Source organism: Microcaecilia unicolor, chromosome 2 (genome assembly GCF_901765095.1).
Source record: "Microcaecilia unicolor chromosome 2, aMicUni1.1, whole genome shotgun sequence".
NCBI lineage: Eukaryota > Metazoa > Chordata > Amphibia > Gymnophiona > Siphonopidae > Microcaecilia > Microcaecilia unicolor.
Genome location: NC_044032.1, coordinates 85,457,157 through 85,473,456, shown reverse-complemented (window position 1 = coordinate 85,473,456; position 16,300 = coordinate 85,457,157). Strand labels below are relative to the sequence as shown.

Sequence of the window (16,300 nt, the reverse complement as noted above, 5' to 3'; positions counted from 1 at the left end):
AAGCTGACACAACCGCCTCTTTAATCCACCGAGCAATAGTAGCCTTAGAAGTGGCTTCTCCCTTCCGATGGCCACCAACAAGCACAGTCAATCAGAGTGGCAAAATTCTTGAGTAATGTGCAGGTACCTTCAGAGAATGTGCCGGAAATCCAGAAAACGCAACTGCTTTACTCCGTTGAACCAGCTCAATCTCCCAGCACAGACACTGACTGATTCATGTGAAAATCAGTGACCACTTTGGGTAGAAAAGAAGGAAGGAAGGAACCAAAGTTCAACTTTGTCCTTAAAGAACAACAGGAAAGGCTACCGACAAGAAAGGGCCTGCAGCTCCGAAATCCAGTGAGCCAAAGTTAAGGCAACCAAAAACACAGTTTTCAAAGTCAAATCCTTCAGCGTATAAAGGCTCAAAGGGTGCCACCACCAACGCAGTAAAAACAGACTGAAGTCCCAAGGACACCAGAGGCTGAAGATGATGCATGCCTCTAAAGAAAGGCGCCATGTCATGATGCGGTCAGGGATTTACCCTGGACCAAGACTGTGAAACAAGGTAAAAAACCTGTACTTTAAGCGATGACAAGGCTAGATATTTGTCCAGACCCACCTGCAAAAATTCCAGAACCTGAGGCAACGACATGTGAAGGTGAACAATCTGCTGACTGGCACACCAATCCTCAAAGACATGCCACATCTGCACGTAAACGAGCAAGGTAGACAGCTTCCTAGACCACAGAAGCGTTGCAGTTGTCGACGAAGAACAATCTTCCTCAGATACGCCCTCTCAAGAGCTAAGCTGTAAGAGAGAACACAGCTGGATCAGGTAGCAGCACCAGGCCATGACACAGCAAGTCTTCTCTCTGAGGCAACCAAAGTTGCTCCTCCACCAAGAGACGTACCAGATTGCTGTACCAAAGGTCTGTACGGCCAATCCAGTCACCAGAACCTCGATGCCCCCGTGGTGCTTTATCTGCTAAATGGCCCTGCCGAATAAAGGCCACGGTGGAAACACAAAGAGGAACTCCGATACAGGCCAAGTCTGCAGTAGAGCATCCATGCCCTCTGAGGTGCTCTCTCTCTCTCCAACTGAAAAACTGAGGAATCTTAGCATTGCAAGAAGTCACCAAGTCCACGATGGGAGTTCCCCGTCTGTCATGAGGGTGAAGGCCATTGGACTCAACTCCATTCCCCTGATCTAGTTGTCTGCTGAGGTAACCTGCCTGGATGTTGTCCACCTCTGTGACATGCACCACTGAGAGATTCGACAGATGAAGCTCCACCCAGGAGAGAAGCAGAAACGCCTCCTGCGCCACCTGTAGACTTTATGTGCCCCCTTGCCAATTGACAAACGCCATCACTGTGACATTATCTGATAGGACTCACACTGCCTTGCCTTTGAGAAGGGACTGGAACGAGAGTATCCCAGGCAAATGGTCCTGGACGTCATCACATTGATCAAAAATCTCGCTTCCTCCTGCAACCAATGTCCCTGAGCCACTTCCCCCAGCCCTGGAGACTGGCATCCGTCCATCAGCATCACCCACTGAGGTTCCAGCCATGCTCCCTTCAAGAGGTGACTGCGAACCGATCAATTCACAGTACCACACCAGACCCCGAAGGGGAAGCCGGGCCTCCAACTCCTGTGACTGAGGCAATCAATGGGACAGAAGAACTGACTGCAGTGGACTCATGTGAGCTGTGACCCACGGCAATATGTCCAAAAAGGTTGCCATGGATCCCAGAACCTGCAAATAATCCCTGGCCCTGTGAGACCGAGCTCGCAGAAGAGAGCAAATCTGAGTGTGCAACTTCAGAATTCTTGCAGAACGAATGACAACGCGTTCAAGGGTCGAAAAGCACCCCAGATATTCCAAAGTCTGAGATGGCTCCAGATGACCTTTGGCCAGATTGACTACTGAGCCCAATGACTGAACCTCCTGCACTACTCTGGAAGTGACTTGAACACTCTCCTGGAACGACTTGGCCCAAACGAGTCAATCATGTAAAATGAGTTTATCTTGTTGGGCAAACTGGATGGACCGTACAGGTCTTTATCTGCCATCATTTACTATGTTACCACCACCGCCACTATCTTGGAAAAGGATTGAGGAGCAGTAAGTAGCAAGACCAAAGGGAAGCACACAGAATAATGCTGTCCCAAAACAGCAAACCGAAGGGACTTCTATGAAAATAAGTCTCGGTCAAGTCCAGAGAAGTAAGAAACTTCCCTGGACGAACCACCACTATGACCGAATGCAAAGTCTCCATGCGGAAGTAGGACACACAAAGCACCCAATTGACACCCTTCAAGTCCAGAATTGGCCAAAAAGAACCTACTTTCTTGGGACCACAAAGTAAAAGGAATGACCTAGGCCTTTCTCGCTGCTTGGCCCCAGAACCACAGCTTACAGATCGAGAAGCCTTCATCAAGTGTCCCGGACAGCCCACATCTTCCAACAGGGAGACTCCAGGAAGGCGTCTGCTAAGGGACAAACTCCAGAGCGCAACCTTCTCGAAATACGTCGAGCACCCACTGATCTGAGGTAATTTGGGTCCACTTCCAATAAAACTATTGCAATCTTGCCCCTACCGGAACCAGAGGCTGGACCCTCCCCCAACACTTTAATTGGGAGGCCCATCCAGGAGTGGACACTGAGAGACTGGAATCCCGCCCCCCTTGATGACCCCCCCGAAATGGACTGAGCCCTCTGAAAATAGTGACTACGCTGAATACCAACGCCTCTACCGGACTTATTATCTCCAAGTCTCTCAAAATCTACCTTTCCCAAAGACACCTCTACTAGACTGTCTAGGTCTGTCTTCTGGAAGCTGAGGAACCTTGGTCTCTCCTAGGCTCTTCAACAATTTATCCAACTCCTCGCCAAACAGGATAGACCCACGGAAAGGAAACCACATCCACAAACACTGAGCAGCCATACTGAGTGCCACAGACTTACCTGATGTACGGAGAAGATCGTAAACAGCATCAGCAAGGAAGGACAAGCAAATCTCGAGTTTATCAACTTCCTGATCCACCAGGGCCCAATCGTTCGACTCTCTGTCCAAGATCATCTCTGCCCAGCAAAAACAGGCCTGCACAACCAAACCTCTACAGATAGCAGTAAGCACCACCTGTAACATCAAAACTCTGCTTCAAGAAAGCCTCCATTCAACAGTCCTGAGGATCTCGCAGTGCAGTGCCCCCGTCCATAGGGACTGCATTCTTGTTACCGCCAAAACCACAGCATCCACCATCGGAGGACGCAGAGATTCCCTGCCCTGCTCTGGAACAGAATAAATGTGGACCATGGACCGAGCCACCCAAAAAGGAGAGTCTGGAGTTTTCCACTGGGTCTAAACAACATCCCTAATGTCTTGATGCAAGGGGAAAGATCAGGAAGACTTCCCTATGCCTTTTAAATAGGGTCCACTGTCCAGGGAGCCTCTTGCGGAGTCTCCTCAAATTTTAAAACAAAAAAAACTTGAGAATTAAGTTCCTGGAGCTCCTCCCGATGGAAAACACGGACAACCGATACATCCAACCCAGGAGGCAAATCCTCCATCCAACTCTCTGCCCCAAAACCATGCTCTGGTTCTAAAACCTCCTCATCTGCCCAATTCTGATCTGCCTCTGACTGAGAGGCACTATCCAAAAAATCCTATAATCTCTCCTCCACCTGCTTTTTGAATGGTCTTCAAATGCTGATCTATGTACAGGCCTCAGAGACTGGCTGCCCTCTTCATGGAGGCAGAAAGTCCTATACACGGCCTACACAAAGTCGAGGGGGCGGGGAATCCTCCCCCGAAAACTGAGAGGACTTTGAGGACTCCTGTCCAGGTTTGGTGGGAGACACAAGTACCAACGGCGAGGGACAATCTGAAGCTGGTGTGGTTCTCAAAATGGAGGTGGTTCCCACTGAAATCGGAACCGTTGTCATCGAGCACTCCCCCACTGACACTGAAGCAGCTGCCGTTGCAGTCACACGTGAGGGCTTTGCCTGTACCTCTAACTCCGGAGCCTGCAGAACTACTGCCACTATCTCCCCGCCCAGATCGAACACTGACCCATGGAATCAATGGCCCGACGCTGACAGGTTGCGCAGAGCTTCAAGTGCTGGGAGCTCACGTCAGCTGCTGTAAAACTGAGGAGCGCTACAGGAACTAATACTACTAATCATTTCTGTAGCACTAACAGCAGCCCCCCCCCCCCAAAAAAAAAAAAAAAAAAAAAAAAGCAGTGAAGGATCACACAGCACAAACTGGCAGAGAAAAGTAGGAGGCTGACTCTTTAAACTTAAATCACTTTTTTTTTTTTTAAAACAGACCTCTCAACAAAGGCCTATAGGTAGACCTCCAAGACTGCCTGTCTAGCAGCAGGCAAAGAAGGACAGCTGAGGACCCAAGACAACAATCCAAGGAGGGGGAAGGGACTCAGCCACCCGAGTTTAGCACCCCCAGGGGTAAGAGACTCCCATAGGTCTCAACCGCTGTCCAGCAGCAGAGAGAACGGATTAGAGTTGTTGTTTTTTTAATCTCCTCGGAGCCAAAGCCAGACAAAACCCTAGCCAGAAACAAAAAGAACCACCACTCAAAAGGGCAAAAAGAAACAAAAACGGGACTGCATAGGCTTACCATTCCTACTATCTGCCGAGACCGAGAACAGACTGATTTTCAGGGGGCTGCCCAGCTCACTTATAGGCTTATCTGAAACTCAGCAATTCTCAGTCTCCATCTGCTGGTAGGACTGCATAACATATCTGTGCCAGTCTACAGAGACACTACAGAAGAATATAAGAATAGCTATACTGAGTCAAGACCAAAGGTCCACATAGCCCAGGATTCTGCTTGATTGCAAATTAGTTGAAGGGAAAGTAGCCTGTGAATCCACCAGAAAATTAAGAGGCTATTCTCTAGGAAGCATTTGAGTTTTATAGAGAGCTAGAAGAAAGAAAAGGAGTGAGAGAGAATGGAATAAATGGAAAAAAGAGTATTTACTTTTTTTTCCTTTTATTCTTGTTGATTTACAATTTGTCTGTTATTAGTACAAGTTTTTTTCTACATTTTTAAAAATTCATTATGTTAATAGAACAAAGATTACAGGGGCTTCCAGTGACAATGTGCAGACATGGTTAACGCTGCTGCTAAGCACACTCATAATATTCACTTTAAAATCATACAGACATTAACGTTTTAGCTATTTGGTATGTGAGCAGATGTAACTTCAGGATATATTCTTCAAATTCTGCTCCAACATCCAGTTTTACTAATAAAATTACAAGGACAACTTGAGGAAAAGCTAGAAATGTGGAAGGCAACGCAGCACTACACATAAAGGGGCTGATTCCAAGAGTGAGGATATTGCAAAAATAGCATTTAAAATTGTAAAATAAATTCTGAAAGAAAAAAAATAATAATTGCCGCCTCATCTTAGGTGCCACAAAGGGGTGCACATTCTATAATGACTTAAAGGTGTGTCTAAGCTGTTATAGTATATTAGCACAAAGTCGCACTGCTGCGCCAAAGGTTACGGACACCTACTTACGGCTGGCCTAAGTGGGTGCACCTAAGAGCACCATACAATGTGCACAACTATTACTCCTCTATAAGTTGTGCACATCACTTAGCAACACGCCCATGACGTGTTCATTTTCTGCTCATGCATATTCCTTCCTGACAGTTACAAGGTAAGGGGCCCCTTTACTAAAGGCTTGTAATGCAGCAACCCAGAACTACCACCAGCCCAACGAAGGTGCCAGTAGTAGTTCCATCCCAGCGCATGCCATTTCCGGCGCAAGCAGAAATATTGAAAAAATATTCAAAAAATATTTCCAAGGGGGTTAGCCGGTAGTAATCAGGCAGCAGAGCCCCTTTACCACAGCTTAGAAAGAGGGCTCCTAAGAAGTTTAGGCACCTGTTTACAGAATAGCGTCTAGCACGTATGCACGTAACTGGCAATTATTGGCACCAATTACGCACATAAGCGCTTGTGTTCTATTAAAAAGGTGCACTATTGGTACTTTAATTTAGGTCAGCAAGCAAAGAGTGGAGACGACCAAGAATCAGGATGTAGCCAAAATTGTTTCTTAAAAACCTTTAATAAGCAAGCTGATTTAAGCTCTTTGAGCAGGGACTGTCTTTCTTCTATGTTTGTGCAGCGCTGCGTACGCCTTGTAGCGCTATAGAAATGCTAAATAGTAGTAGTAGTAGAAATACACAACCTTTAGGAAGGCCTAGACATGGGCCATTGTTTTCGCGGTAGTGCCTGCTTCAGGAGTCCACAACACACATAGATCTCAAAGGGAGGAAAACGTTTTTCTCCCTTGAAAACAACTGCAGCAAAAGTGTTCAGTAACTTGCTTATTAAAGGTTTTTAAGAAACAATTTTGGCTACATCCTGGTCCTTGGTCACCTCCGCTGTTTGATTGCTGCTCTTGTATTTATGGAAATTTGCCCCTCTTTACTTAAATTTAGGTGCCAGTTTATAGCATTGCTTTCATGTATATCGCAAAATGCTATCGAAAAAAATGTACAATGGAAATCTAGTAATACACCTTGGAGATCATTTTCAAAGCACTTAATCTTACAAGTCTATATGCTTTGAAAATATGCCTCCTGATCTGTTAGTGCAATGGATAATTGTATGATGGCATAAGAGACCACGGAAGACTTGATCAAAAGACTCAACAATGGATAAGAAAAATGAAGCATTGAAGACAAAATTGATCAAGAAAATAATGTATGCCTTAAATGGATGATCATGTGTAATCCCAGAAAATTTGCTTGTTTAGCTAGAATCAAGGATACTTTGTACAAAGCATGTAAACTGGTCTAGCTTCCCCTGTATACAGAATATTTGGGGTTAGATGCTGTTATTTATTTTTATATATAGTTTTCAATCAGTGGTTTCCAACCCAGTCCTCTAGACCACCTGGCCAGTTGGGTTTTCAGGATATCCTCAATGAATATTCAAGAGTTAGATTTGCATGTAATGGAGGCAGTGCATGCAAATCTAACTCCTGAATATTCATTGTGGATATCCTGAAAACCAAACTGGCTGAGATTCCCCCAGGACAGGTTCAGAAACCACTTGGTTAGGTGGAAGCTGAAGTATTACAGACATATTTATATTACTTTTTTGTATGCTTTTAGTCCTATTTTAACTATTATTAGACCTATTTTAGCTATCATGCACGAACATGGCTTGCCCACAAAAAAACATAAATAAGCTAACACCTCATTGTATGGATATGGAGCCATTAAGTATTTTGCAGCAGGCAGAAAAGGGCGCAGTGGCTTTTTAAATGCAACAAATCACATTTTTTTTTGCCTGGTCTTAGGCAGTGTAGAAGGGTTAGCAGAAAAGATTTAACACCAGGGTTTAAACATTGGTCACAAGTACCTGCAAGTTTAAAAGACTGATGTGAAATAACAGCGCGTGTGCTTTGATCAGAACAAACATGAAAGTATTGGTACACATGGACGCCTATCCTTCCATACACAAAATGTTTAAGTGCTAGAAACTTTTACAAGGCTGATACTGATACGTAAAAGAACAGGCACCCATGTGTGCAAACACTTCCATTGTTGTTCCATCATGCGCACAAAAACCTTATACGCATGAATCGGACAGGCTCCAACCTGTCCTGCACGCAAGTTTTGTGCCCACAAAACTGCAACACGTAGATTTAGCTTCCTCCATAACACAGTACTATGCTCGCGGCTTTCTGTATTGGTCCTACAGAGAAGCAATCTCTACGCTCTTTAACATATACACCCCAAAAGCTAGATTTCACCAGGGTAATTCACTGCCAGAAAGCCCTGCACAAGCCCATGTAGAAGACAGATTTGTGATCGTTAGTTACTTCCACGCTTTCCCTCACCCAGGCTCGAATCCCTGAGCTGCGGGTTGTGTTTTCCCAGCAGCGCCGTCAGCGAGGACACCATGTTATTGAGGAAGGGGGCACCATAATGTCTCTGTTCCGTGTACACGAAAGGTCTCCTCTTCTTCTTCAGATAGAAATGCTCCTGCAAGAGAGCATGACATACACTAGAGCGCAGCTCGCTCAGCGTTTCCTCCTCCACCTGCCCACCCGTCACCGATTCCGGCAGCCCCGGTAAAAAAACGGTCTTAGTGAAGCTCTGGTACCAACGGTCAGCACCCAAGGCAAAGGTCTGCGGCGGCACCACAAACTTAAGCCGTTGGACTTTGGTGATCAACCGCAGCTTTTCAGCGACCGTCTGGGAGGCATATATTTGCTTTCGATACTCCTCGGCGCGCCGCCGCAATGAGGCCTTGCTGCGGGCCGTGAGGGAGGCCACCACCGGAGGATAGAGAGGTGAGGGAGGGGCGGGCTCCGTGTGTAAAACCCGACACCCGGGTATAGCGACCTTAAGTGTGAATCGGAGCAGACTCCCGGCTCTGCATGCCTCCATCTTCTAAGACCCGCACTACCGGAACTTCCAAGGAACTGAACTTCCGTTCCGGGTTAGACAAGCGGTTTCAACCAATCGTGTTCCACAACTTAACAGATCAGCGCGTGCAGAGCCAAAGAGGTTACATAAAACAGGAGACGAAGTGAGGTCAAAACGTTGAAGCTAGGTTTGTCTGTGTTTCCTCTTCCTCGCGCAGCCGTCGTTCTGCGTACACTCAAACCAAACAAAAACCTGAGCCTCATATCTGCTTTATTTTGAGATGAGCTGCTGCATCCACGTTGTCGGGTTTTTTTATTGTTGGTAGTATTTTTTATTTAAAATCACTTATATTTTCAAACATGCCAGTTTATGCAGCATACGGTTGTACACAGAGGAATTATAATAATGGAATAATTTTTCATAGGTAGTAGAGTAGTCATTTGTTATAAATTGTAATCAGTGTGTCATTTAGAGGGGGTGGTTATAAGAGCACCCTAGCTTGTGTTTGTGCAGAGATTTTTTTTCTCTTGGTAAAGGACCACTAAAACAGACATCATGTTTATGAGAATCAGGTGCTCAACATTCAGGGTTAGATCTATTTCTTTATTTACTTATTTATGACATAAACCTTCAGTAGAGAGGTATGGTAGCCATGTTAGTCCACTTTTAAAGGTAATCAATAGAAAAAAAAATAAAACATGGAAAAGAGAATAAGATGATACCTTTTTTATTGGACATCTCTCTATATAAAAGGCAAAACCAACGTTCTATGAAGCCTCCAGCCGGAAGTGTGAAGGGGGCGAGATATCCGGTTTCCCTATGAGTGTCTGCCCCGCCCTCTCTGTAACACAGTCAGTGAAGGAAAACAGCAGAGCACGAAATCAAATCGCTGGCTCTGTAACAGTGAAGGACTCAGAGGGGGGAGGGGAGAGAGGCCAGAGGGCAGGGACACACACACTCCCACATGCACACAGAAGAAAACATTGCTAGCCCCCGTTTCATTTGCATCAGAAACGGGGCTTTTTTACTAGTAACTTAATACATTTCTTGATTAGCTTTCGAAGTTTGCCCTTCTTCGGCAATCTGACAAAGGGCAACCTTCGAAAGCTAATCAAGAAATGAGCCACAATTTGGGTTTCTGCCAGGTACTTGTGACCTGGCTTGGCCAATGTTTGGAAAACAGGATACTGGGCTAGATGGACCACTTCTGAGAAGTTCCGAGAGAAGGGGACATTTCTCTGGTAAGTGAACACTATTTTGCTTTGTGCTTTGGGAACTTAAAAATTGGGCTTTAAAGGAGGAATTGTAGGTTAGTGTTAGGCAAAATAAAAATATAAAAAGCAATTTTATCAACTAATCTCCATAGTCTTTTCCACTTACTTTTAAAAACTTTGTACCACAGCATTAACAGATAGAATCTAGCAGGCACTGCAGGATCTAGTTTAGTCTTCCCACCCCTAAGACAACTCTTCATTTATAGTCAGTTATTGTAATTAGGGTAACAAGCAAGGAGTGCTCTTACAATGTTTTAAATACATTTCATTACCATCTAAGAAGGAAACATTAAATAAATCATACATTATACTATGAGGCATATTTTCAAAGCACTTTGGGAGGCTAAGTTCCATAGGTTTCTATGGAACTTTGGGAGGCTAAGTGCTTTGAAAATGAGCTTGTAAATAAACTAAAAGACACTTTTATATTAGGCTAATATCCTTAATACTGTAGCAAGTTTTAAATTATTGAAAAACTGAAAAACACTAAGATTGAGTCAACAGTCCAGCAGCGAGAGGGGTGCTTTCCAGTCTTTTGCATTGAGTGTCACATGTATGATTATCTCCCAGTTGGTGAGATGTCATATGTGTGTGCCCGATGCAAAGAGCTCCTAGCTCTCAGAGAACGTGTCCGTCCTCTTGAGGCTAGAGTAGCAGATTTGGTGGAGCTGAGGGAGACAGAGAGGTACATAGAGGAGACCTACAGGGATGTTGTAGAGAAGTCCCACCTCCAGTCTGGTAGCCCCTGTGCTACCTTGGAGGAGGGAGGTCTCCTAGAAGGAAAGCATCACCCTGGTGAAGTAGGAAGTACTCCTGTAGCCAGGACCTGTCCACCAGGAGATGTACTATCCTCTCGCACCGAGGATATGTCTCCAAGTGCTGCCCGGGAGGGAAAGGGTAAGACAGCTGTTGTAGTTGGTGATTCGATCATTAGGCATATAGATAGCTGTGTGGCTGGTGGACGTGAGGATCGCCTGGTGACTTGCCTGCCTGGTGTGAAGGTGGCGGACATTACGCATCACCTAGATAGGATTTTAGATAATGCTGAGGAGGAGCCGGCTGTCTTTGTACATGTGGGTACCAATGACGTAGGAAAATGTGGGAGAGAGGTTCTGGAAGCCAAATTTAGGCTCTTAGGTAGAAAGCTCAAATCCAGATCCTCTAGGGTAGCATTTTCTAAAATGGGCAACATTCTGGGAAAGGGGGAGCCTATTCCGAAAGGATGGGCTCCACCTTAACCAGGGTGGGACCAGGCTGCTGGTCTCGGCATTTTAAAAGGAAATAGAGCAGCTTTTAAACTAGAAACGGGAGGAAGGTCGACAGTCGCTCAAAAGCGCATTGTTCGGGATAAGGTATCTTTCAAAGATATCACCAAAACAGGGAAGATAGGGTATCTTGATAGTGAGGTTGCAAAAGAGACCGTAGTAGATCAGGTGTCCTTAAATAAAAATAAAAATCAGACAAAAGATTGCAAATTAATACTGTCAAGTACTAAGCATGATGTAAATAGGAACAACAAACAAGTTTGAAATCCCTGAGACCTGGTGGAAGGAGGATAACCAGTGGGACACTGTCATACCGGGGTACAAATTATATCGTAGTGATAGGGTGGATCGAATTAGTGGAGGGGCAGCATTGTATATTAACGAGAGCCTTGAATCAAATAGATTGAAAATTCTGCAGGAAACAAAATACTTCTTGGAATCACTGTGGATTGAAATTCCATGTGTAAAGGGGAAAAGGATAGTGATAGGAGTGTACTACCGTCCACCTGGCCAGGATGAACAGATGGATGCAGAAATGTTAAAGGAAATTAGGGACGCAAACAAACTGGGCAACACAATAATAATGGGTAATTTCAATTACCCCGATATTGACTGGGTAAATGTAACATCGGGGCATGCTAGGGAGGTAAAATTCCTTGATGAAATCAAGGACAGCTTTATGGAGCAGCTGGTACAGGAGCCGACAAGAGAAGGAAAAATTCTAGACCTAGTCCTTAGTGGAGCGCATGATCTGGTGCAGGAGGTAATGGTGCTGGGGCAACTTGATAACAGTGATCATAATATCGGATTTTATATTAGCTTTGAAGTAAGTATACATAGGAAATCAAATACGTTAGCCTTTAACTTTAAAAAAGGAGACTATGATAAAATGAGAAGAATGGTGAAAAAAAAACTTAGAGGAGCTACTGCGAGGGTCAAAAATTTACATCAGGCGTGGTTGCTGTTCAAAAACACCATCCTGGAAGCCCAGGCAAAATATATTCCGCATATTAAAAAAGGAGGACGGAAGACCAAACGACAGTCGGCGTGGTTAAAAAGTGAGGTGAAGGAAGCTATTAGAGCTAAAAGAAAATCCTTCAGAAAATGGAAGAAGGAACCGACTGAAAATAATAAGAAACGGCATAAGGAATGCCAAGTCAAATGCAAAGCGCTGATAAGGAAGGCTAAGAGGGACTTTGAAAAAAAGATTGCGCTGGAGGCAAAAACACATAGTAAAAATTTTTGTAGGTATATTAAAATCAGGAAGCCGGCAAAAGAATCGGTTGGACCGCTAGATGACCGAGGAGTAAAAGGAGCGATCAGGGAAGACAAAGCCATAGCAGAGAGATTAAATGAATTCTTTGCTTCGGTCTTCACCGAGGAAGATTTGGATGGGATACTGGTGCCGGAAATGGTATTCGAAGCTGACGAGTCGGAGAAACTTTTTGAATTCTTTGTAAACCTGGAGGATGTAATGGGGCAGTTCTACAAACTGAAGAGTATCAAATCTCCTGGACCGGATGGTATTCATTGTGAGTAGTATGCTATGCCATACTTTGCCTTGTTATCTGAATATTTTTACTGCTGTAATTGTCTATTGCTTATGTTTGATTTATTCTTACTGTACACCGCCTTGTGTGAATTTCTTCAAAAAGGCAGTAAATAAATTCTAATACATAAAATAGATGTAATAAATGACTGCTTCTTGGAGCAACTGGTGTAGGAACTGACAAGAGGGGAGCCATTTTAGATCTAGCCATTAGTGGAATGCAGGGCATAGTACAAGAGGTAATGGTGCTGGACCCACTGAGAAACAGTGATCATAACGTGATGAAGTTTGAGCTACTATCTGAAGTGAAGCCACAAAGGCAATCTGCTGTAGCAGCATTTAATTTTTGAAAGGGTGACTATGATAAAATGAGGAAAATGGTTAAAAAGAAGCTAAGAGGATCAGCTGCAAAGGTCATGACATTAAATCAAGCATGGATGTTGTTTAAAAATACCATATTAAAAATACCATATTAGAAGTCCAGACCAGATGCATTCCACGCATTTCCAAAGGTGGAAGGTAATGCATAGAAATAAAAGAAAACAGAGAGAAAAAAAGGTGGAAAGACAGCCAGCATGGTTAAAAGGTGAAGCGAAAGAAGCTATTAGAGCCAAAAGAATGACCTTCAAAGGATGGGGAAAGGACCTAAATGAAGAAAACAAGAAGCAAAATAAGCACTGTCAAGTTAGATGCAAAGCATTGATAAAGAAGGCTAAAAAAGAATATGAAGAGAAACTTGTCACAGAGGCAAAAAGTCACACTAATAACTTTTTCAGGTACATCAAAAGCAGAAAGCCTGCAAAGAAATCCATGGGACTGATAGATCATGAAGGAGCAAAAGGGGCAATCAGAGAAGGACAAGGCCATAGCAGAGAGAATGATTGAATTCTTTATTTCCGTCTTAACAGAAGACAATGTAAGAGATTTACCTGTACCAGAAATGGTTTTCAAGGGTGATGATGTGGAAGAACTGAAAGGAATCTGGGTGAACCTGGAAGATATACTGAGCCAAATCGACAAATTAAAGAGTAGTAAATCACCTGGACTATATGGCATGCATCTGGGAGCGCATGCAGATATAACCCTTTTTGGGGTGCTATTGGGGTACCTGACAGCATAAATTCTAAAAGGAATAGGTCTTTGGTAATACCAACCTTAGGGGTCCTTTTATGAAGCTATGGTAAAAGGGGGGCTGCGTTAGCATCAGTGTGTGTTTTTGACACGCGCTGAGGCCTCCTTTTACCGTAGCAGGTAAAAAGCTGTATTTTTTTGAAGAAAAGAAATAGCTGTGCGGTAAGTGAAACACCACATGGCCATTTTGGGAGCGAACCCTTTCCGCCACTCATTGAGATGGTGGTAAGGGCTCCTAAGCTAACCCGGTGGTACTTGGGCAGTGTGTGGTGCTGCCCAATTACCACCAGTTAATTTCTGGTGCTACAAAATGGTGCACTGGAAATGGCGCACACTAAGGGTGAGAACTACTGCAGGGCTCCTGTTGTAGACTGCGGTAGTTCCATATTGGCACGCAGTAAGCCCACGTGGGCTTACTGCTGCTTAGTAAAAGGGCCCCTTAGTGAGTGAAGTGTCAGAAGCAAATGTGTTCCCTTTTATCCTTAGAACCAAGCTCACTACTGTATATATACACCAAAACTGAATCTTCCAATTTCGGATACCTTAAAAATTCTTGGAGTCACCATTGACTGGCATTTAACACTTGAAAATCACGTGAAAAACACAACCAAGAAGATGTTCCACTCAATGTGGAAATTAAAAAGAGTAAGACCTTTCTTCCCAAGATCCGTCTTCCGAAACCTGGTACAATCAAGGGTACAAAATCATCCACGGAGATGCCCCAGCCTACATGTCAGACCTGATAGACTTACCACACAGGAATGCCAAAAAAACATCCCGCACACTCCTTAATCTTCACTTCCCGAACTGTAAAGGTCTAAAATACAAACTAATGCATTCGTCAACCTTTTCCTACCTGAGTACACAATTCTGGAACACACTGCCACGAAACTTGAAAGCGATTTATGAACTGACTAACTTCCGCAGACTACTGAAGACCCATCTCTTTAACAAGGCGTACCATAAAGATCAACAAATATAAAATCCTCCGCACTTATCCAGAATTGTCTTATAATATTTGCTGTTATACTATTATCATGCTTTATCACTATCATGTTACCCAAGATCCTTCTGTCATACTAAATGTATTTCCACTATTCATAATGTATTGTAAGCCACATTGAGCGTGCAAAGAGGTGGGAAAATGTGGGATACAAATGCAATAAATAAATAAATAAATATCACAGAGGCCATGGCAAGGTGCAAACGCTTCATATTTCTAGTTTTTATTTTAATATACCTATTTTGCTTTTCTGAGCTGTGAGCAGACAGCTAGAAATGTATTTTTTCTGGCAACTGCCCTTTCTGAGGCTGTAGAAATTTGTGGTTTGACATTTGGCCTATGCTAACTTGTGACAAGTTGCTGGTCAGCAACTAACAGACAGAGACTCCTATGACTAAGGACACCTTCAGTATCCAGATAAACAATCAGAAGCAGAAGTAAGTGGGTGTGGGTGAAACTGTAACTTCAGCAAGAGGGTGTGTGTGTGTGGGGGGGGGGGGGGGGGGGGAACTAGCATGATGACTATGCTTAACAAAGACATAACTCAAACCATTATCTAATGAAAACTTATGCTTATTTGTATGACAGGCCATAACTGTCCATGCAATGAGGGAATACATGATAGAAGTTGGAAGATGGTAGAAAGTGCTGGAACAGGATTCACCATAAAAGAAAATAGAATATTCTGGAAAGATGTATTTTCATTAGGTAGGAAGGGTAATTAAGAAAATGAAGAAAGGAAGAAAAAAGTATTTAAGAGGAAACAGAACTGAGGATGGTGAGCCTCAGTGTGTCCACTATCAGGTGGACATATTGATAGCTCCCCAGGTAAAACTATGTTTTTATTTACTACATGTTATACTGTATTGGGATTTTATTGTTGATATTTCAGTATTTACTGATTGGCTTCTTTGACTATTTGAATAAACATTTATTATGTTTACTACTTATTTAGTAGCCAGTTTTTCTTGCCTGGGGTTCTGCCGGGGGGGGGGGGGGGGGGGCAAGGGTCCACCCTTCAGGAGACCTCCAGAGGGTTACTCCAGTCTCAGAGGCAAAAACAGGAGTACACTACGCCCTAAATAATAAAAACAGCCAACTCCACAACCAAGAATTATAAAATAAAGTGTTTATTTATTTACAATAGCAGCAAAGATAATGTGCAATGAAGGCAAAAATAAAGACAAAGGAAGTCTATTATAGATACAGCTCAGAGTAAATGCACATAAATCCCTAAGCTAGACTCCTAAGTAAAAAAAGTCACCTTAAGCCCACAGCACTTATACAAATCTACATGGCACACATGCAATCTGATGTAGATTTCTAGCAGATAGACTTCTGGTATGTTCTTCAGATGTTTAGTCAGATTCAGTGCAAGTCCGTTCTTTGGATGGAATGGCAGGACATAAACATCAATCATCAATGTGCGGGGTCATCAACACATGCTTTCTTCTGCTGGTTATGCTTCTCTATGCAGCTTATGCTTCTCTATGCAGCTTGTCATTCTGACAACAGCCACCGCCTTGTCACATTCTTTCACTGCCTTGAGATCCTCAGACACTATAAAAGTCACTAAAAAATTGCACATTCCCAATTTGTGCATGCAATTTAATTGAATAATGAGCCAATTAGCACAGATAATTGAGATTTTAACAAGCAATTATTGGTGCTA

At 43.6% G+C, this 16,300-nt stretch overlaps 1 protein-coding gene across 1 annotated transcript in view; it reads right to left on the bottom strand.

The window, feature by feature from the left end:
• MRPS30 (mitochondrial ribosomal protein S30) overlaps nt 1-8,453 on the bottom strand; it is a 43,186-nt gene extending 34,733 nt beyond the window's left edge. Inside the window, exon 1 of the mRNA XM_030192217.1 lies at nt 7,875-8,453. Within this exon, the coding sequence (XP_030048077.1) occupies nt 7,875-8,427 (553 nt within the window). The 5' untranslated portion in view covers nt 8,428-8,453. The remainder of the gene's footprint in view (nt 1-7,874) is intronic.
• Between the last annotated feature and the right edge of the window lie 7,847 nt (nt 8,454-16,300).